Genomic DNA, 26537 nt, shown 5'->3' with positions numbered 1-26537 from the left:
TGAGCCAAAAGGGCAGCCCTCCAAAACGCTAGATTTTTAATACTTGAGTTAATAAGCTGTTCAGAAGAACAGAACAAGGTGTTGAAAGGAAATACTCTTCTTTCCACACCACATTTTAATACACATATTAGTCTGCTCACTCTTAAGGCAGCTGAAGCAGATTTCTCCATCCATGCCGAGATAGCTGGATGAGTGAGTCTACCAATGTATGTCATTGTATTGGTGGCTCAAGTTCATTCTGTGATCTGTCACAACTCCCAGGTCTCTTTCAGTTGTGGTGCTGACAATCATATAGCACTGTGTGCGTTTTTGTTACTGTGCATTAGGGCAGCCTAATGTGCATTTATTTAGTACCTCTGGGCATGAGCGACTGGTGCTGCCTTAGTCAGGGCAGCCATGTGCTCCCCACCAGCAACCAGCCAGCAACTGGGGGGGGGTATCCCTCCAGGGACTGCACCGACCAGGGAAAGGGTTGGGGAGGGGGGCGGAAAATGACAGGGATCCCCCATGCGCGTCCAATCACTGCGGCCACTTCTGGGAGTGTCACAGTGCTCCCACTCCCCAGCTAGTGCTTGCAGGGGGGTGTTACTGGCGCTCCCGCCTGCCCCCCCGATCCCCCTTCTGTTGCCTAAGCAGTGAGCGTGGCCAGCCAGGGGGTGCACCGGCACTCTCAGGAGGTGCACATACGCCCCCTACACATCACCATTGCCTCTGGGTGCCTGTACACAAACATGGAGGCTGCCCTGACACGCTGTAATTACAGTGCATAGTAATTACCGTGCTCCAGCAGCCTCCCATGCCTCATGTATCAGCATCAAACAAGCTTTAATTCAAGCACCCCTGCTGCCATTTTTAAGCACAGGGACAGTGGTACAGGAGACATTGCTGCTGTGCTTTAATTAGAGGAGCTCTCTGAGCTGCTCTAAAGTGCAGCATTACCCACGTCCAGAATGCATATGAAAGTGCCCTCACATTAGAGGCACTAAATTTAATACGCACAAGTATATTAATGAACATGTAAATGCATCCTGTAAGTATTTAATTCTTGGCAAGGAAATCTGCCTCACTGTGCTTGAGCATTTCAGGTCTCCTGACATACTTATTAATAACTACATATTTTTTAATGTAATGGTTCTGATTCTGCCATTCTATGCAGGCAAAATTTCCATTCAAAGTTCATGGGAATCTATGCTGTGTAGGACTAGCTCCAAGGGTTTTTTCAAATACAAAGTCACAAGACTGGAGAAAAACAATGAGTCATACCTATGCTTACTTCTCGTTCTGAATGACACAAACTGAAGTGAGCAATGCAATATATCTTTTCATCATTCAAAAATACATTAACAGTCAAATGAAAGATAGTATTTGATAACATGCATCCACATTTTGAATAAAGACCATACTCCTTTACAAGGTTCTTATTACTTTATCTTTGTGCTCTTTTGTGGAGACTTCCATGGGCCATGATATTAGATTAATTCTCTTTTATTAAAAACAACATTATGATTCTGTGAAACAGACAGAGAAGGAATATAGCTGTAAACTAAAAGTTCATGAGGACTGATGATCCACTTCTTGATTTCTAGGTAGGCCTTTATTCTTTGGGAACAACTTGAGTCTGGTGTTTGTATATCACATTCACACATGGAACAGGACTCTTTGGTCATCATTTGAAAGGTTCGGGGGATGCAGAGTAGAGTCATACATGCCACAACTTGAAAAGTGATAGAACAAAGCATTCAAATAACTGTGCCACGGATGGCTCTCAAAAATTGGGCTGGACAATCCAATTTTGATATGGTAACATCTGGTAGTTTCCTAGTCCAAGATGGATATGAATCTTTAAGTTACTTCTAACAGACTCTGTTAGAATATTAACCTAGTAATTTCATAGATTTCATAGACATTAGGGCTGGAAGGGACCTCGGGAGATCATTGAGTCCAGCCCCCTGCCCAAAGGGCAGGAAGTCAGCTGGGGACATAGGATCCCAGCAAGATAAGCATCCAATTTACTCTTGAAGGTGTTCAATGTAGGCGCTTGAACCACCTCCGCTGGCAGACTGTTCCAGACCTTGGGGGCTCGGACAGTAAAGAAATTCTTCCTTATGTCCAGCCTGAAACGGTCTTGCAGCAGTTTGTGACCGTTCGACCTCGTCATCCCTTGGGGCGCTCCGATGAACAAACGTTCCCCCAGATCCTGGTGGTCACCCCTGATAAACTTATAGGTGGCCATCAGATCACCCCTGAGCCTGCGCTTTTCCAGGCTAAAGAGTCCCGTGGCTCTCAGCCTGTCATCGTAAGATCTGTTTTCCTGACCTCTGATCATGCACATGGCTCTCCTCTGGACTCTCTCAAGCTTCTCCACATCCTTTTTGAATTGTGGAGCCCAAAACTGGATGCAGTACTCCAGCTGCGGCCTCACCAAGGCCGAGTACAAGGGGAGAATGATGTCCCGGGATTTGCTCGAGAAGCATCTACAGATGCAAGCCAGCATTTTGGTTGCTTTACTAGCCACAGCATCGCATTGCAGGCTCATGTTCATCTTGTAGTCAACGATGACCCCCAAGTCTTTTTCTTCTGTACTGCGATTCCAACGTAGCACTGCTGAGCGTATAAGGGTGCTGCAGGTTTTTCCTCCCAAGGTGGAGAACCTTGCATTTTTCGGTGTTAAACACCATCAGGTTCTCGTCTGCCCATTTGCTGAGCTTGTCCAGGTCAGCCTGGATCACCCGCCTATCTTCTTGCGTAGATGCTTTGCCCCAAAGTTTGGTGTCATCGGCGAACTTGGCCAGTCCACTCCTGACTCCAATGTCCACATCATTAATGAAGGTGTTGAACAGTATGGGTCCAAGGACAGAGCCTTGAGGGACCCCACTGGTCACAGGGCACCACGATGAGTGACTACCATCAAATACAACCCTCTGGGTCCGACCACGAAGCCAGTTTCCCAGCCAGCGGATCGTGGTGGAGCCAAGGCCACAACTGGGCAGTTTGGCCAAGAGGTGATCATGGGATACCAGATCAAAAGCTTTTCTGAAGTCAAGATATATGACATCAATCTCTTCTCCCTTGTCCAGGTGATAAGTCACCTAGTCATAGAAGGAAATGAGATTGGTCAAACAAGACCTACCCGCAACAAACCCGTGCTGGCTGTCCCTTAGAATGTTAGCCTGGGCCAGTCCATCAAGGATGGCCTCCTTAATAAACTTTTCTAAGATCTTCCCCAGCATAGAAGTCAGGCTAATGGGCCTGTAGTTAGCCGGATCCACTCTCCTCCCTTTTTTGAAGATAGGCACCACATTGGCCTTCTTCTAGTCTTCAGACACTACACCAGAGCGCCAGGAGTTTTCAAAGATCTGTGCCAGGGGCTGGGCTATGACGCTCGCCAGCTCCTTGAGTACCCTGGGGTGCAGATTGTCAGGGCCAGCTGACTTGAAGGTATCCAGCTTCTCAAGGTGTTCCTTCACGAGGTCAGCATTGATGGAGGGTAGGGGATCCCCATCACCCGGATCTCCCTGTCCCATAGCAGGCATGGGCATCCCATGTGACTGATGAAAGACTGACGCAAAGTACCTATTTAATAGGTTGGCTTTTTCCTGGGCGTCAGTTGTCAGTTGCCCCATCTGGTTTAGCAGGGGTCCAACATTGCCCTTGCTTTTCCTCCGGCTCCCCACATATCTGAAAAAGGACTTTTTGTTGTCCTTGATGCTTGAAGCTAGTTGGAGTTCAGTTGCAGCCTTGGCTTTCCTGGTTTGCTCCCTGCAGGACCGGACCAGTGCAGAATAATCCTCCTTGGAGGTGAATCCCATCCTCCATCCTTTGTAGGCTTTCCTTTTTATCCGCAGGAGGTCCGCTAGGTCCCTGGAGAGCCAGGAGGGCTGCTGTGCCTTCTTGTTGCCTTTCCTCCGTGTTGGAATACATTTAGCTTGTGCATTGAGGATCGCTTCCTTCAGAAGCAACCACTCTTCTTGAACTCCCATCTCCCTGGGGTCACGGTCTCTGAGGGCCTGACCGACAAGCCTCTTGAGCTTGTCAAAGTCGGCTTTTCTGAAGTCAAGGACTTCTGTGTTGCTGACTGACTTGCCAGCTTTACGCGGGATGGTGAAGGTGATCAGCTCGTGGTCGCTGTCACCCAGCTTCCCATCGATCACTAGGTCGCCGATTAGGTCGTCCCCCGTAGCCAGTACCAGGTCGCGCAGCGCTTTGCCTCTCGTTGGCCCATAGATTTCTTGAGTCAGGTAGAGGTCATCCACGCACGAGAGAAAGCTTTGCGACCGCTCGGATTTTGCTGAGTGATCTTCCCACGAGATGTCCGGGTAATTGAAGTCACCCATGACAACCAAGGTCCTGGAGCAAGCGGCCTCAGTCAGTTCCCGGGCAAACTCCTGGTCAAGCTCGGGACTTTAAGTGGGAGGTCTGTAGTAGACTCCCACTGTTGTGTCCCCTGTGCCGTATTCCCCACGAATTTTTACCCAGAGGGTCTCTAGCTGTCCATGCCAGTCGCCAACATCAGCTTGCAGGGACATGTAGCTTTCCTTCACATAGAGAGCTACACCCCCGCCCCTTTTGTCAACACGATCCCTCCTGTACAGGGTATAGCCCTCTATACCCGTGGTCCAGTCATGGGTGGAGTCCCACCAGGTCTCTGTTATCCCAATGACATCATAATTCTTTGCACTGAGCAATGGACGAGCTCCTCCTGCTTGTTGCCCAGGCTCCTGGCATTAGTGTACAGGCAGGCAAGTGTGCCCTTGGGGGCTCTTGCCTTGCCCACAGATTGTGCCAGGGCTGGGCTCCCTTAAGTGCCTTGGTCTGCTGGCTTTGCAAGGGTCGCTCAGCGGGCCAGCAGTGGCAGTAGTCCCCCCATCCCCCAGCGGGCTTAGTTTAAAGCCCAGTGGAGCAGGTCAGCCAGCCTGGCTGAGAAGAGCCTCCTCCCCAGGGGAGAGAGGTGGAGGCCATCTCTTCCCAGCAGCTCGCTGCCTCTCTTGTCAAAGAGCGGGCTGTGGTCATGGAAGCCAAAGCCTTTCCGATGACACCAGCGCCGCAGTCTTTGGTTCACTGCGTGGATCCTCCTCTCCCTCCTCAGCCCATAGCCCGAGACTGGGAGGATGGACGAAAACATCACCTGAGCTCCCAGACCCCTAAGCCCCGCTCCCAAATCCCTGTAGCGCCTCATGACCTGGCTGGGGGAGCTCCGAGCCGTGTCATTGGTGCCCACATGAATAAGGAGCATGGGGTAGTGGTCTGTGGGCCGGAGGAGCTGCGGGATCCTCTCCGCAATGTCTCGGATGCGGGCCCTTGGGAAGCAGCAGACTTCCCGGGCTAAGGGGTCGGGGCGGCAGATTGCCCCCTTAGTGCCCCGCAGGATGGAGTCTCCTACAACAAACACCTTTCGCTTTGACTTGGGGAGAGCAGGGGCAGTAGCTGTGGTTGAGCCTGGGTTGCCTGCGGGAGCTAGCAACTGAGCAGGCTCTGCTGGGGCTGCAAGAGGTGCGAACCTGTTGCTAAGCTCCGGCAAGGGAGGGGCCTTGGTGCGGCAGGCCTTCGGGCCCTTGACCACCTTGGTCCATGCCCCTGACTGGGCAGAGCAGGAGGTCCCAGAGTCCTCCTTAGTCGTGGAGGGAGACGGTGCTCTCCCCTGCAGCTCCCAGGGGAGAAGGGCCTGGCAGTAGGAGTCTCTCTCCTGCTCGCAGTCCCTGATGGCATGCAGTCTCTGGACTGTGGCCTGGAGCTCCTCCAGCTGGCGCGCCAGAGACCCCAGTAGGGAGCAGACCCCGCAAGGGGAGGTGGCCATGCTCCCGGGTCCCAGAGCCTGAAAAAGGGACAGGCAGCCCCCGCAGCCAAGAGCCAGGGGCTCCGTCTGTGTGGAGCCCGGAACCATGGGCTCCGTCTGGGTGGCCGTCTCTGAGGTGCCCAATGGGGGGGGCCGCAGAGCCCGAGGGGACCCTCGGGGTGCAGCATGTGCCCATCCATGTCATGCCTCTGGTAGGCTGGCTACAGCTAGGGCTGACTACTCTGGGTCTTGTGCCCTCCCCTGCATGAACTCCGCGCTAACTCGAGCGCCTGCTTACGCAGCCTGTTCGCACGGCTCCGGTCGCGTGGTTCCGTGGAGGGCTGGGCCAAGTAGGGTCCTGAGCGGGGGCTTGACCCAGCCTGGCACCAGGCAGCGGCCTCCTCCCAGGGAGCGAGGAGTTAACCCCTTCCCACCACAAGCCCGCTCACCTCTGGCTGTGCTGGGGGTCGGCAGGGGGGCTCTGCGGCTGCTGAGGGGTGTCTGGGGGGCTCCGGGGGAGCTGGGGCACAGCAGGCTTCACCCGCGCGTCTCTCACCGCTCCGGAGCCTAACTGAGCTCTTTTTCCCCCCCCCCCCCCCCCCCCCCCGTTTGGCGGGCCCTTTTAAACGGCGCACATGCGCAGTGGGCCTGCTGTCGGGGTACGCTGGTTTCTCAGGCCAGGGGGGCCCTGCCCTACAGGAGGGGGACTGGTGAGTACCCCACTCACTCTCTTGTCACTCCCTGGGGGGCTGGGCCAAGTAGGGGCCTGGGCGGGGGCTTGTCCCAGCCCGGCACCAGGCAGCGGCCTCCTCCCAGGGAGCGAGGAGTTAACCCCTTCCCACCACGAGCCCGCTTACCTCCGGCTGTGCTGGGGATGGGCAGGGGGCTCTGCGGCTGCTGAGGGGTGCCTGGGGGGCTTCGGGGGAGTGGGGGGCGCAGCGGGCTTCACCCACGCGTCTCTCACCGCTCCGGAGCCTAACTGAGCCATAACACTCTCTCACCCTCTTCCTCCATCTCTCTCTCTCTCATACCCCCTGCCTGTGTCTTGCGTACCCCTAGAGGTACGCGTACCACAGGTTGAGAGACTATGTTCTAATATACTAGCAAACTGCCCATCAAGAATGATTGGGGGGGGGCAGGGACAGGGGCCTGCATCCGGACCTCTCCCCCACTCCCCCCCGACCTTGGGCCAGGGCCGCAGCTCTTCCCTGCCTCCCCCCTGCCGCTTGCCAGGGCTGTCACCTCCCTCCTCCACTCCACTTCAGGTTGAGGCCAAGACCGGGGTCACTCCCCCCCACCGCTTTGGGCAGGAGCTGCTCCCCTGCATGCCACTGCTGTTTCGGACCAAGGCCATTCCCCACCCTCCACACCACTTTAGGATGGGGACGGAGCCACCAGTCCACTCCGGTCCCAGTCCCCGCTGGTATGGCAGCGCTCTGCCATGTGGAGCAGGATGAGGCCAGCGCTAAGCAGCCAGCACTCCACGCCTCCGCCACCACTGCGCTCCATCCCCTCTGTCATGGCGGCGCTCCAATTCCTATTGTCCCCCTCTGCCTCGCCCTACCCTGCTCTGACACGTCAGTCCCTGCTGTCATGGCAGCGCTCCGCCATGTGTCTCTCTGTCCAGTGCACTCCGATTGGCTGCCAAAGCAACCAATCAGAGTGTGAATAAAGCATTATGGACAGACAAAGGCTTTTATAATATTAGAATTAAAAAATGATAAAGGTACAACATAGCCAGCCCCAAAATGAACAGGGCTCCTACTGCTTTCCATAAATCCTCAAAAGGCCTGTAGCTTTCATGAGTACTGACAAAGCTAGCGAGTCTGACCAACACCAGCCTGCCACTGTTTTACAAAGCCTATGTGAGAGATGGAAAAAGAGAAAGAGCAACGAAGAACTTTTCTTTTTTAAATATATTTGCTACCCAGTTACAAACAGTTAGTGAAGGTCTTTTTATCTAATGGGATAAGAAAAAGAACATCAGTTTCAAAATTTCATAGTGATTAACTGTGGAGAGTGGTAGAAGGAGGAAGAGATATGAAAATATATGAAGGAAACAAAAATAAATTATTTTTTCTTAAACCACGTTCCCTTTATTGCTACAACTAAAAGAAATGAAACTTAATTTCTGTGCTATTGTGTTTTACTGTTTATGTTTTTGCAGTACTTTGTGAGAACCCAGTTTCATAGCCCCCTGCCCCCCATTCCCCATTCTCAGTCAGTCTGGTTCCCCTTGATGAAGCATATCTTGGATGCCAGGTACCTTGTATGTCAGGCACCCCGGGATGCCACAAAATCTTGGGCGCCGCAAGATGCGAGGACATAAGGGCAAGATCAGGCTCATCCTTGCCTGGCCACTGCCCTGCCTCAACTTCCTTGCCCATCAGCAAGGAGGTAAACCCTTCTAGAGTAGAGGTGCACCGATACATTGATCCAATATCAGATTGGCACTGATTTAAAGAAAATTTACTGTATCGGAAATTGGCCTCATTTGGCCAATTAAATGCCTGTGCATGTGCACAGCCACACCACAGCACGCAGGCAGAGATGAACACGGCCTGGCAGCTTGAAGAGTTGCATGCAGCTGGTAAGTCTGTTGTAGTGAAAGGGGAAGAGGGAAGGAAGGGGTGTAGGGAGGGCAGGTAAAGGCCCCTGCAGTGAGGGAGAGAAGGCATGGGTGGGACATGTGCCCCAGGATCTCTGCGGGGTGGGGTGGGGTGGGCTGCAGCTGCAGGCTGGGGCTACACCAGGCTCTTACCAGTGCACGAGATGGGGGGTTGGGCCGGGACTACGCTCGAGGCGGGCAGCAGCGGTGCTCAGAGGAGGGCAATGGTGGGACTATGGCAAATTTTGGGGTGGCTGCATTCCCACCCCCTCATAACTCCTCTCCCAGCACTGCCTCCACCTGCCTAGAGCAAAGCTCCGGCCCAGCACCCACCAGGAAGAGGCTGGCACCGCCCTGACCCCAGGCCACAGCTGCAGCCACCCCACACAGATCCGAGGCACGTGTTCCCCATGCTCTCCCAGGATGCGGGCAGCAGGGGAAGCCATTCCCCCTCCCCGTGATCCTGCCCAGCGCCTGCCCTAACCCCTACGCCACTCCTCTCTCACTGTGGGGGCCTTGATCTGACCTCCCACAAACTCCTTCCTTCTCCCTCCCCTTCCACCACAACAGACTTACCAGTTGCACACAGCTCTTCAAACCCAGCTGCATATCAGAAATCGGATCACCATCAGCCAATATGCCTCCTTAAAAATTGGCTATTGGTATCAGCTCCCATAAATTAGTTTTGAAATGTGGTGCTGTTGAATTCACACAAGTTATGGAGGAGTGCCTTGAGTCCAAGCGGTACCTTGAGTCAAACAAGGGGTGCCTCAACTTTAAACAGGTTGAGAACCACTGCTGTATACAATCAGCACAACGAACAGAAGAACAGAAAGAAACACAGACAAACTATTTAATAAACTACGCTAAGTTTTAGGATAGGGCACTTGAAAAGGGCAGTCTGAACAAACTTTGACCAGTTTTCTTGTTTGATCAAGTGATTGTTTTAAAAAAGCGTTGAGACAGAGATTTTCTGAAGTGCGTACAACATTTCTTGACTTTTGGAAGACTTAATACTGATTCAACAGCCTGCAGGACTAAGCCTTTTAAATCTGTAAGTTTGCCTTCCTTCTTTGTTTACCATGAAGAATTAACACTGTAACAGAGTCCAGGAGGACACTGCAGTTGTCAAAACCACCCAGCAAAGAGAAGTTATCTAGATTGAAGAGCCTTGAATACCTTTTGAGTTGTACTAGTGCCTTACACAGGCTTTTTTTAAAATGTCCTTTCTCTAATTTCCACTGCACTTCTTCATACCTCCAATGTGTCTGCATGACAACCACGATAAACGTAATACCTACAATCTGTTCTGTAGCAAACGTTACTCCAAAAACCAAAAATCCATGTTGTGATGTGTACTAATCATCTTGTGAAAGCCCAACTCAACTCTTTATTGATCCGTCTCCTATTAGAACCTCAGTTTTCTACAACAATTCTTAAATTTAACTTCATTCAGACACTGGGGATCAACCCACCTATCAAACCAGTGCTATTTAGTTTAAAGGATAGTAAATGCTTATATTCATTAGTAGCTGGATACTGTCTTGGCACTTCACTCCAACTCCCCAGCCTCACAAAACATCAAGCTGGGGAAAAAAAGCAAAACCTCTGCTCTAATTTGATGCCTGCCTGGGAGGTAAGTAACAGAAGCACTGCAGGGCACCATCACTTGGGCAAACCTATTGTCCGTGCAGGACTTTAAGCACTATTAGAAGGTGTTATCAGCACTACAACTGTCACAGAATCATAGAAAGCAAGGGCTGGAAGGGTCCTTGGGAGGGCATCTAGTCCAGCGTTTCCCAACCCGTGAGTCACAACTCAAAAGTGGGTCACAACAGTATAGAAAGGGTCCCAAACAAACTTTAGAAATGGATTCTCCTTTCAAGGAGAAAAACATGGGAAACGGCAGGATTTCCCTTGCAGGCTGGCAGAATTGTAGCTTGCCAGGGGCTGCTTGAGGCTCCCCCTGCCCCACACATTGGGAGGGCTGGCGCCAGCAGGGCAACAGCGAGGGACCAGGGGCTGTTTTCAACTTAAACTATTTACTGGGTCAGGACTAGCCATCGATGTTTACAAATGGGACCTGGTAAAAAACAAGAAAAGGCTGAGAACCGCTGATCTAGTCCAACCCCTGCTCAAAGCAGGACCAGCCCAGCCGGGGCCTCTGAACTCCATCCTGCAAGGGGCCGGCGCCCCCCCCGGTAACGTCTACAGCGGGCGCCCAGCGTCCTGGCTCCGCCCCCGATACTCCTCAGTCGCGGGCCCCGACCCCCCCTTCACAGCGGCTGCTGCCATATCACCGACCCCCCGCCCACCGCGGAACGTTCCATCCCGCACTCCAGCCGCAGCCATGTCGCCGACCCCGCCTCCCCCCGGAAGGTTCCATCTCACAATAGCCGCTGCCATGTCGATGTCCCTACGTCCGGCACGGGTGGCTGCGCCGCGCGCGGTCGGTTAAGAAGCCAACGGCCGCGGCGGGAGGTGGGGGGAGGCGGCAGGGTGCCGCGCGCTACCTGCGAGCCGTGCTGGTCCCGCCACTGCTTAAGCTGCTGCGAGGCGTGGTCCGAGCTGCCGGCCATGTTGCGGGCTCCGAGACCCCCGGGCGGGCTAGAGGAAGCGAGGCGCTACGAGCAAGCCAGCTGTCGCCTGCGAAGCGCAGAGGGAAGCACAGCTCAGAACAGCGGTAGCTCCTCGCTCGCCTCTGACAGGCACTTATAAGATCACCGCCGCGGGCGGCTGCCACTGTCACTCGTAGACAGCCCCTCATTGGTCAGTAGCTTCGCCACTTCGGGCTCTGATTGGGTGCGGCGTGCGCCAATTAGCGAGAAGGAACCGCCTCTCCAGGGGGCGGGGTGGGTTTCGCAGTGTTTGTGATGAGCCCGTGCTCGCCATGGCTGGAGGTGTAGCTTGTCTCACTGCTTGATTGCTTTCGTGACGGCGGAGCTGCTGCAGGGGTTGAGCACAGAGGAGACCCTGGGCAAGCTGTACAGCCTCCATGAGTTCTTGTGGGGCGGGGGAACCCTGGTATCTCCCTTGCCAAGTGCACCGTTTGGGAGTTGAGAGCTGTTTCTGCTCTTCCACCTTCATGGTGCCCGAGTAGGAGGGAGTGGGAAGCACCCCCTGCCGCCCACAGACCCCTGCAGGACGAGTTGTTTACCAGCACTTGGGCTGGCAAGTCGTATTTTTAGTAGCATAGCTTGTTTTCTGCCTTATCTTGAAGGGGGAAAGATTAAACCGCTGTTTGGCCTGTGTCCACAGTCTCGCGATCCGTTCAGTTTGCACTGGGACCTGTGGACCTTTTGCCCAGTCAGCAACATCTCTTTCCCTTGAGTTAGCTGAAAATGGGAGGATTTTTTAACCCCACACAAGTCCAGCCCTGAGATTACTCCATTAGTTGGAGTAACTACTGTATCTTTCCAGCACCCTCTCCCCCACTTTTTCCCCCCTCCTGGGTTTTGGAGTAGCTTTTGCTGGATTGGGTTGCTTTAAAGTACTGGTTCTCAACCTTTTTTGTGCTAGGACCCATTTGTAAACATCCATAGCCAGTCCTGACCCAATAAATAGTTTAAGTAGAAAACAATGCCCTTAGCCCTGCAGGTGCTCCTAATTCCCAACCCACAGCCCCCCACACCCCCAGCCCTGTGGATGCCCTTCACTCCCAACCCACTGCCCTCAGGTCCCAGCCTCCGTGTGTGTGGGGTGGGGGGGCACATACTCCCCCAGATTTGTGCACCCACAGTGGGCACAGGACTGCAGCCTGGCTGAACTGACATGGGCAGGAGCCACCTCCATGTCCCAGCAGGCAGGACCTGATGCAGGAGGATGAAGCAGAGCGGCAAGACTTGCTGCCTGCCACCCCACCTCTTCTTCTGTGTAAAGGCATGGCCTAGAGGAGAGCGACAGCAGTGCCTGGACCATGGCAGGGAGTTGCTGGAGCTGCTGTCCACTCTGCTGACTGCCGCATGTCCAAGTGGTGCCCCCTGCTTGATCGCCCTCCTCCCACTCCCTGCAGCCCCTTGCAAGCTGGAACTCTGCCAGCCTACAAGGAGAAACCTGCCATTTCCCACATTTTTCTCTTTTAAAAGAGAATCCATTTTTCAAGTCAGTTCACAACCCTTTTGTATATTTCTGCAACCCACTTTTGGGTCACAACTCACAGATTGAGAAATGCTGCTCCAAAAGCAGAGGGACAAGCTACAGTTCTAATTGCTGTTGTTTTTGCAGCAGTGAACCTAGTACCCTAGGACAGGGATGGGCAAAATACAGCCCATGGACTGGATGTGGCCCACCAGCTCATTCTCTCCAGCCTGTGGGGCCTCTAAAAATTTCAGAAAATTAATTTTTATCTGCCCCTCACTGCCCGTCAAAGATGACAGGGAGACAGTGGCAGCAGGACCCAGTAGGAACCTGTGGCGGAGCAGCAAGGCGAGCCTGGCTCTGCCCTGCCCCTCTCATCCTCAGCCCCACAGGGTCTGAAGCTTCTGTGGACCCTGGAGTGGCTCCCCACCCTCATTCGAGTAGAAAGTAAAGCCATATTGGATGGAGCAGGGGGAGCCCCTGGTGCATCCTGGGCCAGGCTGGAAACAGGGTGGCGGAGGGAAGTTGCTGCAGCCAAGTGGGGAGGGCTTGGAAGCAGTGGGGGCTGTGGGGAGTGGCGGGAGCATGCGCCACTCAGCTGCTGCTTTTTGCCAGTACTGACCCAGCTGCGCCCATCTCATTCCGAGCAGCATGTGGGAAAGCAGTGGCTGGGCTGGCTTTGCCACGTGCCACTCGAGGGGTCAGGACAGGACCGGCTGGGTTGGCACCAGCAAGAAGCAGCAGCTGAGCCACGTGCCACTTCCTTGCACCGCTTGGGGCAGGTTGGCACCAGAAGGGCAAAAAACTGTGACTCAGCCTGTGCCAAGCAGCATTCTAGGAAGCAGCACACAGGTCAGCTGGCTCAGCTGCTGTTTTTCCTTGCCAGTGGTGGCCTGGCCGGGCTGTTCCATCCCAAGCAGCACGCAGCAAAGCTGGCCTAGCCGCTGCTTCCCTGCATGCTGCTTGGAATGCAACAGACCCGGCCAAGTCAGCACTAGCAAAGAGAATTGGTGGCTGGGCCATGTGCTGCTTGGGATTGGACATGCCAGGCCAGCGGAGGTAAGTGCACAGCTTCGCACAGCTGTTCCCAGACCCCTGGGGGCTCTTGCCGTGGCCCAGGGAACTCTGCTCCACTCATGCTGTGCCCTGTGTACCTAGAGGCTGAGCCAGGAGCCCCCCAAGCCCAGCATCCTGCCCCTGCTAGGCAGCATCCTCTTGTGGGCAGGGCAGGTTAGTTGCACCCCATCCCACAGAGCTGTGTGGGCCAGGCCAGGCTCCACTTTGGGTGCTGCTGGGGGCTCAGATGTAGCCCAGTCTGTGGAGCTCTGAGGCAGTCTCCACTCCCCTCCTGGCCCCCCTCTCCTCCAGCTGCCACCTTCCCAAGTGCCTCCCCATGCACCTGCTTCTTTCCATGCCTCTCTCCTTCCTTCCCTCTCTCTTCCCTCTATTTTTTCTTCCCTCTCTCTTCCCTCTATAAAGTTTTATTTATGGTCACCAGGTTTAGAATTTTTAGAAAATCTGGTATTTACCATAAAACAGAAACGTTTATGATTATTAACTATATTAATATCCTGCCACATACCCCCTGCCCCAGTTTTGTTTATTCGACATGCCAGCACTCCAGTGCCTTACAGGGTAGACAGGGTGTGGATTTTGGCACTCCAGCCAAAAAACATTGCCTACCCCTGACATAGACCATGTGACAGAGTATAACTTCTAGTTCCAAGGCCCTACTACCCCCACCCAGAAGGAGTACTTCTGGGGGCAAAGAGAGGGACATCCACTGGCAAAGGGTAGGGTTAGGGGTAGGACTTCCAGCCACAAGATGGCAACCAGGGAGCGGGACAACTGTCAAGGAGTGGGGCTACCCATGTGGCCCTCGACAGCTCACCAAAAGTCATGAAGTGGCCCTCCACCTGAAATAATTGCCCACTTCTCCCCTAGAAACATAATGACCCAGGAGGTTCAATCCAATCCCCTGCTGTCACAGGCAACCACTCCCTATGATCCTTTTGATGTACTGGTCAGACCATTTTAAAAACATAAAAGCTTCCAAAGAAACCTGAAACACACATGTTCCAACATTCATTTTACCACCCCTACTAGAACTGTGCTCCTCTGATAGAACCCTAATCATTTCCAGCCCATACTTATTCAGCATCAGTCCATTCCCTTTGGTAGCATCTTGGGATTATATAATTATATGCAGTTTACCATATGTAGTACTATATTATGATTTTACTTTTGTAGAGGCCTTGACCAACTCAGTTCCCGGGGCAGGCCCAGTGAACTGAAAGTGCTGAACTACTAAGACAGACAAGGTTCATTGGGTGAATATGATATCTTTTATTAAACCAACTTAAATAGTTGAGAAAAAAAATTTTAGCAAGCTTTCGGGTTTAAAAACCCTTTGTCAGGCTGAGGAAGTCTCTGCAGTTGGTGTGTGCTCTTTGTGGATGAAATGAATAGTAAAAAGGCTAGGTTGGTCTACATGCAAGATAGGCAATCAGTGAAGATGTAAATTGAGGAGTCAGCGGGTGAGAGACAGGCTGGGTGGTGGGGAGAAGGGGGATGAATCTAAGCAGTTAAATAGTGGAGAGGTACCTTGGGAGTCAGATGTCAGACAGGTTATGATGTGTCATAAATCCAATGTCTACATTTAGTCCATAATTTTTAGTATCCAGGAGGTTGATGTAGTGAAGTTCATAGGCTCATCTCTGAGAGGTGTTTTGTAAGTTATCTTTGAAGATTAGAACTGAGAGACTGGAGAGAGAGTGGTTTTCTTGTGAGAAATGTGCCCCCCACCAGTAATTGGGTATTCTTGTCTTGGATAGATTTCTGGTGTCCATTCATTCTGGTGTGCAGTTGTTGTTTGGTCTCTTATACATATTTTCCATCAGGACATTTGGTGCACTGGATGAGATATATTACATTTCTGGAGGTGTAGCTGTAAGACCCAGGAATGCTGATGGGTCTGTTGTAGGGTGTAGTAATTGTGGGGGTGGTGGAGATGTGTTGGCAGGTTTTGCATTTCTTGTCATGGCATGGACTGGATCTATTCGGTGTATTCTGGGCCTAGGGAAGTTTGCTTCTGGTGACGAGGTTAATGAGGTTCGGTGCTTGTTTGAAGGCTAGAATGGGTGATTCTGGGAAGATCTCTTTAAGAATAGGGCCTCCTTCTAGTATGGGTTGCAATTGTTTGAGGATTTTCTGTATGGGTTCAAGGGAGGGGTGATATGTCATAACCAACAGCATGCAATTCATGGTTGGGTTTCTTCTGTACTGCAGCAATTCATCATGTGATATCCGGTGGCTCTTTCAAACATGCGATCTCTCTCTCTGGAGGAGTCTCCTTGTTGGGTGAAAGCTTTTTTAAGATTGGCGAGGTGGTAATCCTGGGTGTTCTCCTCAGTGTAAATTCAGTGGTATCTGATATATTGATGTCTTCTTTATCATTTGGACTGAAAACCTTCAATCTCTGATTGAGTTCCATCAGAAATTCAACAATCATCATCCCTCCATCTGACTATCTCTTGAATATTCCAGCACCAACATCTCCTTTTTAGACATAATAATCAGTATCCAGAATGGTAAAATACAGACCATGTTATACAAAAAACAGACAGACCAACGTACATATCAGCACAGAACCAGCAATCACCCTGAACACACCAAGAAAGCTGTGATATACAGCCAAGCCCTCAGATACAGAAACATTATTAAAACAATAGATGGATGAGGAAACAAGTCCTGCCTAAGTAGCTACAATTAAAGGTAATGCCAAAGATAAGAAGTTTCTGCTATTAGATTTGTCAGAGTATTGTTTAAGTGGATTGGTCTACCACCAACAAAATAAGTCCTGCCTACTAATTTCCTTTCAGGTGACCCCAGTTAGACTTGATTCAGCTCAGTGTAGTACTGAATGGCTCAGAGTGCCTCTGAGCACCACTCCAGTGCCACTCCCAAGTTCTCCCAAGATAATAGGAACGTAGACTAGTGAATCTCAATTAGTGTGGTACAGCACCTATTTAAGGGTGAATCACAAGTTAAACCTAGAGATTTCAAATAAGAATCTATAATGTCAAAAACACATTGTCAAGAAATGAGTAAAAGCTGAGACCTGGTATTTTCTGAGAAGTGCCTTAAATCTAAAAAGTTGAGAACCACTGTTGTAGACATGTCCATTAAAAACCATTACAATGACCACTTGAAAAGTAGTTTGAGCTTTTTTTTTCCAAGATCTCAAAACAAAGGGACTTCCTGAATGTTCCAGCATAGTAACATTCCATATAAAACTTAACCCTTGAGCCCTCACTTTCAGAATGGATTTGGATAAATATTCCACCCCTGTGCTCTGCAACTCCAAAGGAAAAGTAGGAAACTTTTGCCTTTGACTTTCTTATACTATTTTCCTTTCTGTTGTTGTGGTGGATGTTTAGTGCTATACTAATCAAGTCTATTTGGATTGTTCAAATCATCTTCTAGTCATCTAAGGAATTAGTTGGAAAGGGGGTCAATTTAACAACATACTATTAAGCGACAAGTAATGAATGGAGTCCCTCCTTTGAGCAACTGTAGCCATCATGGTGCATTCCAGCAGGGGAGGAATTCATCCATCTGGAGGGGACAATGGCATGGTCACATGCATTCGCCTTCTACATCATAGGCAACATGCTGGGAGCTCCAGTTCCCCTAGCCCCACAGGCCTGTTTCCCAAGCAGTGTCCGAAGCAGAGCTGGTGAGGGACCTGGGGCAGCAGGCAGGGAACAGGTAAAGAAGCCCAGCACCCTGTGCTACAGTAGCCCTGGCTGGAGTGGGGCAGGAGGAACTCTGGGTCTTCCCCTCAACCCCGGGTCAGCTGGGGACAATGGTGACAGTGGGTCTCCCTTTCTGCACCCAGAGGCAAACCCTGCTGGAGAAGGGGAGGGGAGTGATGGTGTCTGTGCTGGAGGGGATAGAGTGCCAAGAGTTGGAGGGGGAGGGAATTGTACCTGCTTTGGGGATTCAAAGTGTCATCAACAGCTGCTCTCATGGCACAATCTATCCCTAGGCACAGCTGGGCTGTAATCACCCCTGCAGAACCATGGCTTCTCCCACGCCCCTCTTTTCATATTACTGGATCCACCAATGATTTCCAGTCACTATGAAAGGACTAACCCTTCTAAGGACTCATCAAAAAGAAGGAAAAAAAATGAGGAAATAGAACAGTACGCAAATTATTTAAAAATCAATTTTATTTACTTGTAAGCAACAGAATGAAAGTGTGTCTGTAAGAGGGACTGAACTGTTACCTGTCATAGAATCATAGAATCAATGAGTCAGAAGGGACCTAGACAAATCATCTAGTCCAACACCTGCCATGGGCAGGAAGGAGCACTGGGGGTGGCAGGGGTCATAAGACCCCAGCCAGGTGCCTATCCAGTCTCCTCTTGAAGATTTCCAGGGAAGGTGAGAGCACCACCTCTCTGGGAAGCCTACTGCAGTCTTTGGCCACCCTTAGAGTGAAGTAGTTCTTCCTAATATCTAACCTAAACCTATCCTACCTCAGCTTGTGGCCACTGTTCCTGGTGACTCCAAGGGGGGCCCTGGTGAACAGACTTTCCCCGAGTCCCTGCTGCTAACCCCTGAGAAGGCTGTAGGCAGCCACAAGATCCCCCCTCAGTCTCCTCTTGCGGAGACTGAAGAAATTCAGGTCCCTCAGCCTCTCCTCATAGGGTTGGCCACAGAGGCCCCCGACCATGCGAGTGGCCCTCCTCTGGACCCTCTCCAGGTTCTCCGCATCCTTCTTGAAGTGCGGTGCCCAGAACTGGACACAGTGCTCCAGCTGCGACCTGACCAGTGCCACATAGAGGGGGAGCAAGACCTCTCTGGACCTGTTAGTGATGCCCCTGTTGATGCATGACAGGGTGCAGTTGGCTCTGCCTATTGCATCATCGCATTGGTGACTCATATTCATCCTGGAGTCAATCCTGACTCCAAGATCCCTCTCTGCCTCTGTGCTGCTGAGAGGGGCAGCCCCTAACCTATAACCATAATGCTGGTTCTCTCTCCCCAGGTGCAGCACCCTGCACTTGTCCTTGTTGAACCACATCCTGTTCAGATCCGCCCACTTCTCTAACCTATCCAGGTCTGCCTGGATGCGGTCCCTGCCTGCCGGTGTATTCACTTTACTCCACAGCTTGGTGTAATCAGTGAACTTGAACAGGGTGCTCTCCACAGGTCCAGGTCGCTAATAAAGATGTTGAACATCACCGGTCCAAGGACTGAGCCCTGGGGACTCCGCTGCCCACACCCTCCCAGGTCAACATCAACCCGTCCACCACCACCCTCCGGGTGCACCCCTGGAGCCAGTTTGCCATCCGTGTGACTGTGCATTCGTCAATGCCGCAGTCCCTCAGCTTGCCCACCAGAATTGGATGGGCCACTGTCGAAGGCCTTCTGGAAGTCCAAGAAGATGACATCGACTTCCTCCTTCACATCTAAGCTCTTTGTTACCTGGTCAAAGAAAGAGACCAGGTTAGTCAGGCAGGTTCAGCCTTGCACGAACCCATGTTGGTTATCCCTCAACATCACTTCTCCTGCAGGGCTCTCACAAATGTGGCCCTTGATAATTTTTTCAAAGACCTTCCCCAGGATAGAAGTGAGGCTGACTGGCTTGTAGTTGCCAGGCTCTTCCTTCCTCCCCTTCTTGAAAATAGGGACCACATTGGCCCTTTTCCAGTCCTCAGGGACTTGGCCCAAGCACCAGGAGTCCTCAAACAGCTGTGCCAATGGCTCTGCAATGACACCAGCCAATTCCTTCAGCACCCGGGGATGAAGGTCATCTGGGCCCACCGACTTGGACACATCAAAAAGGATGTGGAGAAGCTTGAGAGAGTCCAGAGGAGAGCCACGCGCATGATCAGAGGTCAGGAAAACAGATCTTACGATGACAGGCTGAGAGCCATGGGACTCTTTAGCCTGGAAAAGCGCAGGCTCAGGGGTAATCTGATGGCCACCTATAAGTTTATCAGGGGTGACCACCAGGATCTGGGGGAACATCTGTTTACCAGAGCGCCCCATGGGATGACGAGGTCGAACGGTCACAAACTCCTGCAAGACCGTTTCAGACTGGACATAAGGAAGAATTTCTTTACTGTCCGAGCCCCCAAGGTCTGGAACAGTCTGCCAGCGGAGGTGGTTCAAGCGCCTACATTGAACACCTTCAAGAGTAAATTGGATGCTTATCTTGCTGGGATCCTATGACCCCAGCTGACTTCTTGCCCTTTGGGCAGGGGGCTGGACTTGATGATCTCCCGAGGTCCCTTCCAGCCCTAATGTCTATGAAATCTATGAAATCTAAGCCCTCCAGGTAATCCTTAACTAGGTCTGAGCTAACAGTTGGGGGACTCACATCCTTCCTGGGCCTCTCTACGCTATCACCTGAGAGCACCCCATTGTCAGCAGACAGGAACACGGAGGCAAAGAACTTGCTGAAGAGTTCTGCCTTCTCTCGCGCGTCTGTCACCAACTGCCCTGCCCTGCCCTGCCCTGCCCTGCCTTGCCCTACCCTGCCCCGTAGGAGTCCAATGTTACCCCGAGACTTCTTCTGGCTACCTATATACTTGAAGAAGGACTTTTTGTTATCCTTAATCCCAGAAGCTAATTAAGATCTAGTGCTGCTTTAGCCTTCCTTATCAAATCCCTACAAGCTCGGGTCAGGGAGGTGTACTCCTCCTTTGTCCCTGACCCCTGCTTCCACCGCCAGTACACTTTTTTCTTTGCCCTCAGGCCAGCCTGGATATCCGCGTTCAGCCATGAAGGTTTCTTGGACCCTTTTCCCGCCTTCCTGCGCAGAAGAATTGCGTCCTGCTGCGCCCCAAGGATAGCCTCCTTGAGGAAGGACCACTTTTCCTGGACCCCCACACTAGCAACTCCCTGGGCTCCGAGTGCCGCCCTGACTACTGCCCTGAGCACATCGAAGTTGACTTTCCTAAAGTCAAGCATTTGCGCTGTGCTAGTTACCCTCCCCACCTTTCTCTGAATAGCAAACTGGATCATTTCATGAGCACTGTCCCCTAGCCTCCCTTGTACTAGCACATTCCCCATCAGCTCATCCCCAGAGGCTAACACCAGAATCAGTATGGCATTTCCCCTAGTGGGGACGAGTACCTCCTGCACGAGGTGTAGGTCCTGTACGCACGTCAGGAACCTTCGCAAGTGGCTAGACCTGGCTGACTGCTCCTCCCAGTTGATGTCAGGGTAATTCATATCACCCATGACCACAACTTCCTTTGCACGCACGGCCTCCCCAAGCTGCCTGGAAAATTCCAGATCCAGCTCTTCCTCCTGGTGTGGTGGCCTGTAGTAAACCCCTACCACCAGATCCCTCTCCCCCCGCCCTCCTTGAAGTTTGACCCAGAAGGTCTCAGTTAAGCCTTCCTCTGGTCCCATTTGGAAGGTAGAACTGGCATACTGTTCCCTAACATAGGGCACAACCCCCCCACCTTTTTTCCCCTTCCTATCTCTTCTAAACAACCTATAACCCTCTTTGTCTAGTGCCCAGTCAAAAGTTTCATCCCACCATGTCTCCACTAGGCCAACCAGGTCGATTTTTACTACTTGCTCCTCCTGCTTGTTCCCCATGCTTCTTGCATTAGTGAAGAGACACCTTAATCCCCCCGAGAGAGCCCTGGGTACCCCACCTTCCAGCTCTGTCTTCCTAAGGGAGGTGTGGCACCCAGATTGCTGGATTTACAAAGGACTTTTTCTATTCCCCCCTGCCGCAATACACACACACACCTCATCTAACCAGAACTAGGCAGAAGAAAAATTTAATAGGCATCTCGGGCCATACACTCCCCAGTCCCACTATGGGAGGCCTACTTAAACTTTAATGACTAAAATTTGGTTGCCAGGTTAGGGAATGCTGAGGCAAGAAACCGAGTCAGAGGGGGTATGCACAACATTTGAACAGTGGTTAAGGGTTCATCACAATGTCCATGCCTTTGGAGCCCTGACCACAAATGCTGTCATACTTTTCCTGGGATGACTGGTAGAAGTCCTCCCCATGAAGTTTATGAACACTTCAAGCAAGTAATCCCTTTAAGTAAGATCTGGAAGTCACGGTAACCTGAGGCTTATTCATAACAGGTAAAATACAAAACCCTGATGCTGCAAGCATTGCTAGGGCGTCTGAGAAAAAACAATGTGGTATCCCATCCAGCATATCTTCTATTCATAAGAATTTCAAGCTGGGTCCTAAGTGTCTTGTTACTCCTTAAAATCTTATGTTTTTCCTGGTTATTAATCAGTTTCTTAAGACGGTCCAAACCAGATAACCCCTTGTCACTAGAAAAGATAATTATTTACACAATTAAAAGAATGCTTTGAAGAGGCTGGACTAAGCATATAAAAAGCTGTAAAAGCAACAAACAGTGCTTCAAGAGAGAGAAATCTCTCTGACACCATCCGCTGTTGTTCTCGAGAAACTGGAAGAAACAGATTGTCTCCTTCTGTCATCTGTTTAACCTTCAACTATCGTGTTAACAACTTTACCTGTCAGAAAACAACCTGAGTGCATTGGAATGGTGAAATCCCAGCTCTGGCTCTCTTTCTTTTTTTCTCTCTAGGCCTAGATTTATGAACCTAATTGAGTATTTGGTTTCCCCAAATACTCAGTGAAACCAGAGTAGTATTGTAATTGTTTGTGTTTGTTTTCCCCTGCATGTCTATTACTACTAGTACCATTATAAATTTCATTTACTTAGCAATAAATAATTTTTATAGTCAAACTGGTGGTAACCCGGTATATTTTTCCTTCTCTGCTTCTCCTTCCCCACTTGCTTTGCAGCAATGCTTCTTTTACCTAAGCCAAAGATCCCTGCAAAGCCCAAAAGTACTGTGGGGTCAGCTCATCAAGAGGCTACCACTAATAGGACAGTTAGGGCAAAAGAGTGGGACGTGTTGAGTTTAAGACACATAAGGGGATCAGCTTGTACAGGCTTATTGACCCAATTTGGCTCAGACGTGCCTTAACGAACTGAACACTGGCCCATGAGGGTGTCAGCTAGACACCCAGCTGGATTCAGAGGCATTCCATTTACCTGTGTGCTTGCGTCTGAACTGATTCCTGGCATATGAGGGTGTCAGCCTGACCATGCTTGCAGAAGGGCGAGATAAAGCTCCATACAGAAATACAAGTAACACAAGCAGCACATTGATAGAATTACAAAGACCCTAGAAACGTATCCCTAAAAAATGAGCACACCCCAAAGTGATGGGCAAATCTGGTAACAAATTGGTGGAGAAGGCCGGCAGCACATGACCCTAATCACGTAATTGTTGAATAGTTGCTGCAGAGTGGGAAACTGAGGCACAGACCTGAGAGCTTTCTCTTCCTTTTTCTTTGTTCTCTTAATTTTCTCTTTTCTTTCTCATCAGACCAAGCTCCTTCAGCAAGGTCCCTCTCTCACAGAAGCTCCTGTAACTTTTAAGTTAAGAACTGTGCTGGAATAAATTTAGGACTGTGCCATAAAGAGTTAAGAGTTGTACTTTAGAACTAAGATTTTAGAGTAATACTCTGTCAGCATGAGATCTGAGTGATTGATGGTAATCATTAGTGTGATAAGGGAAATGGAAATGTCTGGAAAAACCCCTTTAGCTGCTCACCTGCAGGTTATAGAGAAGGGTAATGAAGAAGGGAAAATGACCCTGAGAAAGACAGTGCTTCAATGGGAAGAATCCCCTGACTGAGGCAGGTTTGAGTTTTGAACAGCAGGAACTGGAGCTTGAAAAAAAACAGTTACAACAGCATTTGAAAGACTGTGAGATAAATGGGTGCGACTTTATAGCAAAAAAGCTTAATCTGGTAACAGAACTGAGAGTGAGAGCCTCTGGGGCCTGTGAATAGACTAGAAGCAATACAATGCATGTTGGAAACATGTCCATGTGGAAGACAAGATGGAATGATTGAGAAGCTGGGCAGGGTGATGGAAGAAAAGAGAGAGGTTGGAGTAAATATAACCCTTACTTTATACATGACAAATTGTTTCAAATAAAAACCAGACAACCTCCTCAGGTTTATGTTTTTATTTGGGAATAATGCACCGTCTTGTTTGCCTGGGTAAGTCTCCTGCTATAAGTGAAGTAACCGAACTCCAAACAAGCCAAAATTAATCAACTTTATTTACCTGAGAAGGCTGAATCTCTGTAGGTGCATGTCTTTTTCAGACATGATCCAAACCACACTCCGCCCTTAAATTAAGCTGCTTTAATTAATGTGAGATTAATTATTAAGAATATTAAGCGTTCATAGCACAATGATGAGAGCAGTCACCTGGAAGGAAGGAGCCTTGAGCTCCAGTTCTGCTTCTAACAATGCTTATATTATTTTGCATTGATCAATCACTGCATAAAGTTCCTAAAAAAAATGCTAGGCTGCCAAATCACATGGACAATAAGCTGAATATGAGCCATCAGTGTACCTTTGTTGTGAAGGAGGCTAATGGCATACTGGGCTTCATTAGCAGAATTGCTGCCAGCAGATCAAGAGAATTGATTACTCCCCTGTACTCAGCACTGTTGAGGCCACATCTGGAGTACTGTGTTCAGTTTTGGACCCCCCACTACAGAAAGGATGTGGACAAATTGGGAAGAGTCCAGCAAAAGGCAACACAAATTGTTTAGGGGGCTGGGGCACGTGACTTCTGAGAAGAGACTGAAGAAAACTGGGCTTAGTCTGGAGAAGAGAAGACTGAGGGGGAATTTAATATCAGCCTTCAACTACCTGAAGCGGAGTTCAAAAGAGGATGGAGTTAGACTGTTCTCAATGGTGGCAGATGACAAAACAAGGAGCAGTAGTCTCAAGTTGCAGCATGGGAAGTTTACGTTAGGTATTAGGAAAAACTAACTCACTAGGAGGGTCATGTAGCACCGGAAAGCGTGTGGAATCTCCACCCTTGGAGGTTTTTAAGACCCAGATAGACAATGCCTTGGCTGGGATGATCTAGTTGGGGCTGGTTCTGCTTTGAGCACGGGGTTGGACTAGATGACCTCCTGAGGTCCCTTCCAACCCTAATTTTCTATGATTATATGATCATGTCCCCTCTTACTTTCTGGCCCCATGAATTTTGGTTTCTTTGCTGCAGAGCTGCATGACTTCAACAAGAGGGATATGGAATAATCCCAGCCTAGTCTTGCCAGTAGGCCAGTGGTTAACTGAATGTGTATTAGTGCTCACTAATGGGAGGAAATGACGAGGCAGCACAAGAGCCTTCAGATATACAGCCATATTTCAGAGCTGGCTTTAAATAAGAAGTTACATGAAAGACTGCACCCTAGCAGGAAGCATATTTTACTGATATTGTAAACACAAATGGTATGAAACATAAAGAATGAATACTTCTCTGTCAGTTGTAAAGAAAAATAATGGCAAAGAACCTTGAATGTTTTGATGATGTAGCTCATGATTATACATTTTGAACATATAAATAGTAAGAATGGATGGGGGGACATTGTTTTGGCAGTGTTTATTGTTCATTCAATATCAGTTTCACACTTGAGGCATTTCTGGCTATGAAACTTGTGAAGCATGATTTATTAAGTGAGACAATATCTTTTATTGGACAAATTTTACAGCTGGGAGGAGCACATCTCTCCAAACTATAAAGCTAGTCCAATAGAAGATATTACCTTACCTCACAAATCTTGCTTTTCACATATTCCCTGGATCACCATAGCTACATCACCACCACGGGAAACTCCTAACAGCCAGGATGTCAGTAAAAGCCAAAAAAACATAAACACAATCTGGAGGACCAGAGAGATCCAGCAAAGGTCAGAAGCTGTAGCATATCTAGAGGTCACAAAAATGTTCTGAATGATAGCTTCTGTTTTTGGTATGTTAATTGAGACCTTCACAGAATAGTTATAATCATAGTTTATGCAAACAGAAGTCCATAAGTATATTCTCAAAAGCTTGAGATAACAAAAATACTGAAATCAACAATATACTACTGTGGATCCAAAACTACTGCTCTTCCACTTAGTTGTATCATATAGCAACACTTCTTGCATGAGTTTCTAGTGCAAATCAGCGCCCCCCAACACATTTCTACCCCTTTTACGAGACAATTTTGGTACTCCCCAACAGCAGACAGTATGCACAAGCACAGTGGTAGTGAATATTAACATGATGGGGATGGCAACTACAGAAATATGTGTTGCAGACGAGTGAAGAGAACAGATCCACATAGGAGACTATATTTTGGTGCACGTCAGTCCCACAATGCACCACAGAAAGCAGCTGACTGCAGGCTTGCACCACACTGATCACATAAGAGTGAATTTACCCTGCATATAATGAATTTTTCATATAAAAAGGGTCATCACATAAGTGCGAATTTGCACATACAGAACACACATAAAGCAAGGGAAACCTGTACACACAGAAGATAGTTTAAGAGGAATATAGAATGCTTTTGATACCCTTGTAATAGAAGAGAACAAGAAGTAGAATACTTTTAATCTGCATGCAAACAGATAAGAAAAAGGGTTTATATTATTGTAGGTCAAAATGATAGAAGAGAGGAGCTATCATGTAAGTAGCAAGGTAAAATCCTTGCAGCATGCACTGGTAGGAAATCCTGTTAGCACCCAGATGCACACTCACTTCCAAGCACATGCAGAAAAGTATGATATGCCAGATTGAAATGTACAAGTAAATAAAAATCAAGGGCAAGGCTGTGTTTCATTAGAAGCTTCATTAGAGGCTGGTGATGAACATATACAAGGTGCTCTGAAGGGCTGATATTAAGCCATTATATGTGACGTGTGTATTGAGGACTGATGGAATGCAAAATGGGAAGCAAATAATCATGTGTCTATATACAGATGTGAATGATTCTTGTAACAGGGTACAAATAAATAAGCTGTCACATGTTAGGAAATGTATTGGTCAGTAATTTGTCTTATTATTGCTGTGGTTTAGTTAAAAAATTTAAATTACAAAAATTACAACCTGCTATGTAAAATAAAATACATGGGGTGGGGGAAAAAAGTCTATGTGATGGGATGGGACTGCTTGGAGCCTGGTGCAAT

The 26537-nt window shown here is 49.7% G+C and overlaps 1 protein-coding gene across 1 annotated transcript in view; it reads right to left on the bottom strand.

The window, feature by feature from the left end:
• CAT (catalase) overlaps positions 1–11146 on the bottom strand; it is a 43057-nt gene extending 31911 nt beyond the window's left edge. The window contains exon 1 of the mRNA XM_090032926.1: positions 10895–11146. Coding sequence (XP_089889052.1) covers positions 10895–10960 — 66 coding nt within the window. The 5' untranslated portion in view covers positions 10961–11146. The remainder of the gene's footprint in view (positions 1–10894) is intronic.
• Positions 11147–26537: the final 15391 nt, after the last annotated feature.

The sequence above is a fragment of the Crocodylus siamensis genome, chromosome 2 (assembly GCF_052110815.1).
Source record: "Crocodylus siamensis isolate JL-2025a chromosome 2, ASM5211081v1, whole genome shotgun sequence".
NCBI classification, from domain to species: domain Eukaryota; kingdom Metazoa; phylum Chordata; order Crocodylia; family Crocodylidae; genus Crocodylus; species Crocodylus siamensis.
Note: the sequence above shows the minus strand (reverse complement) of the source record. Positions and strands in the feature narration are given on the sequence as shown.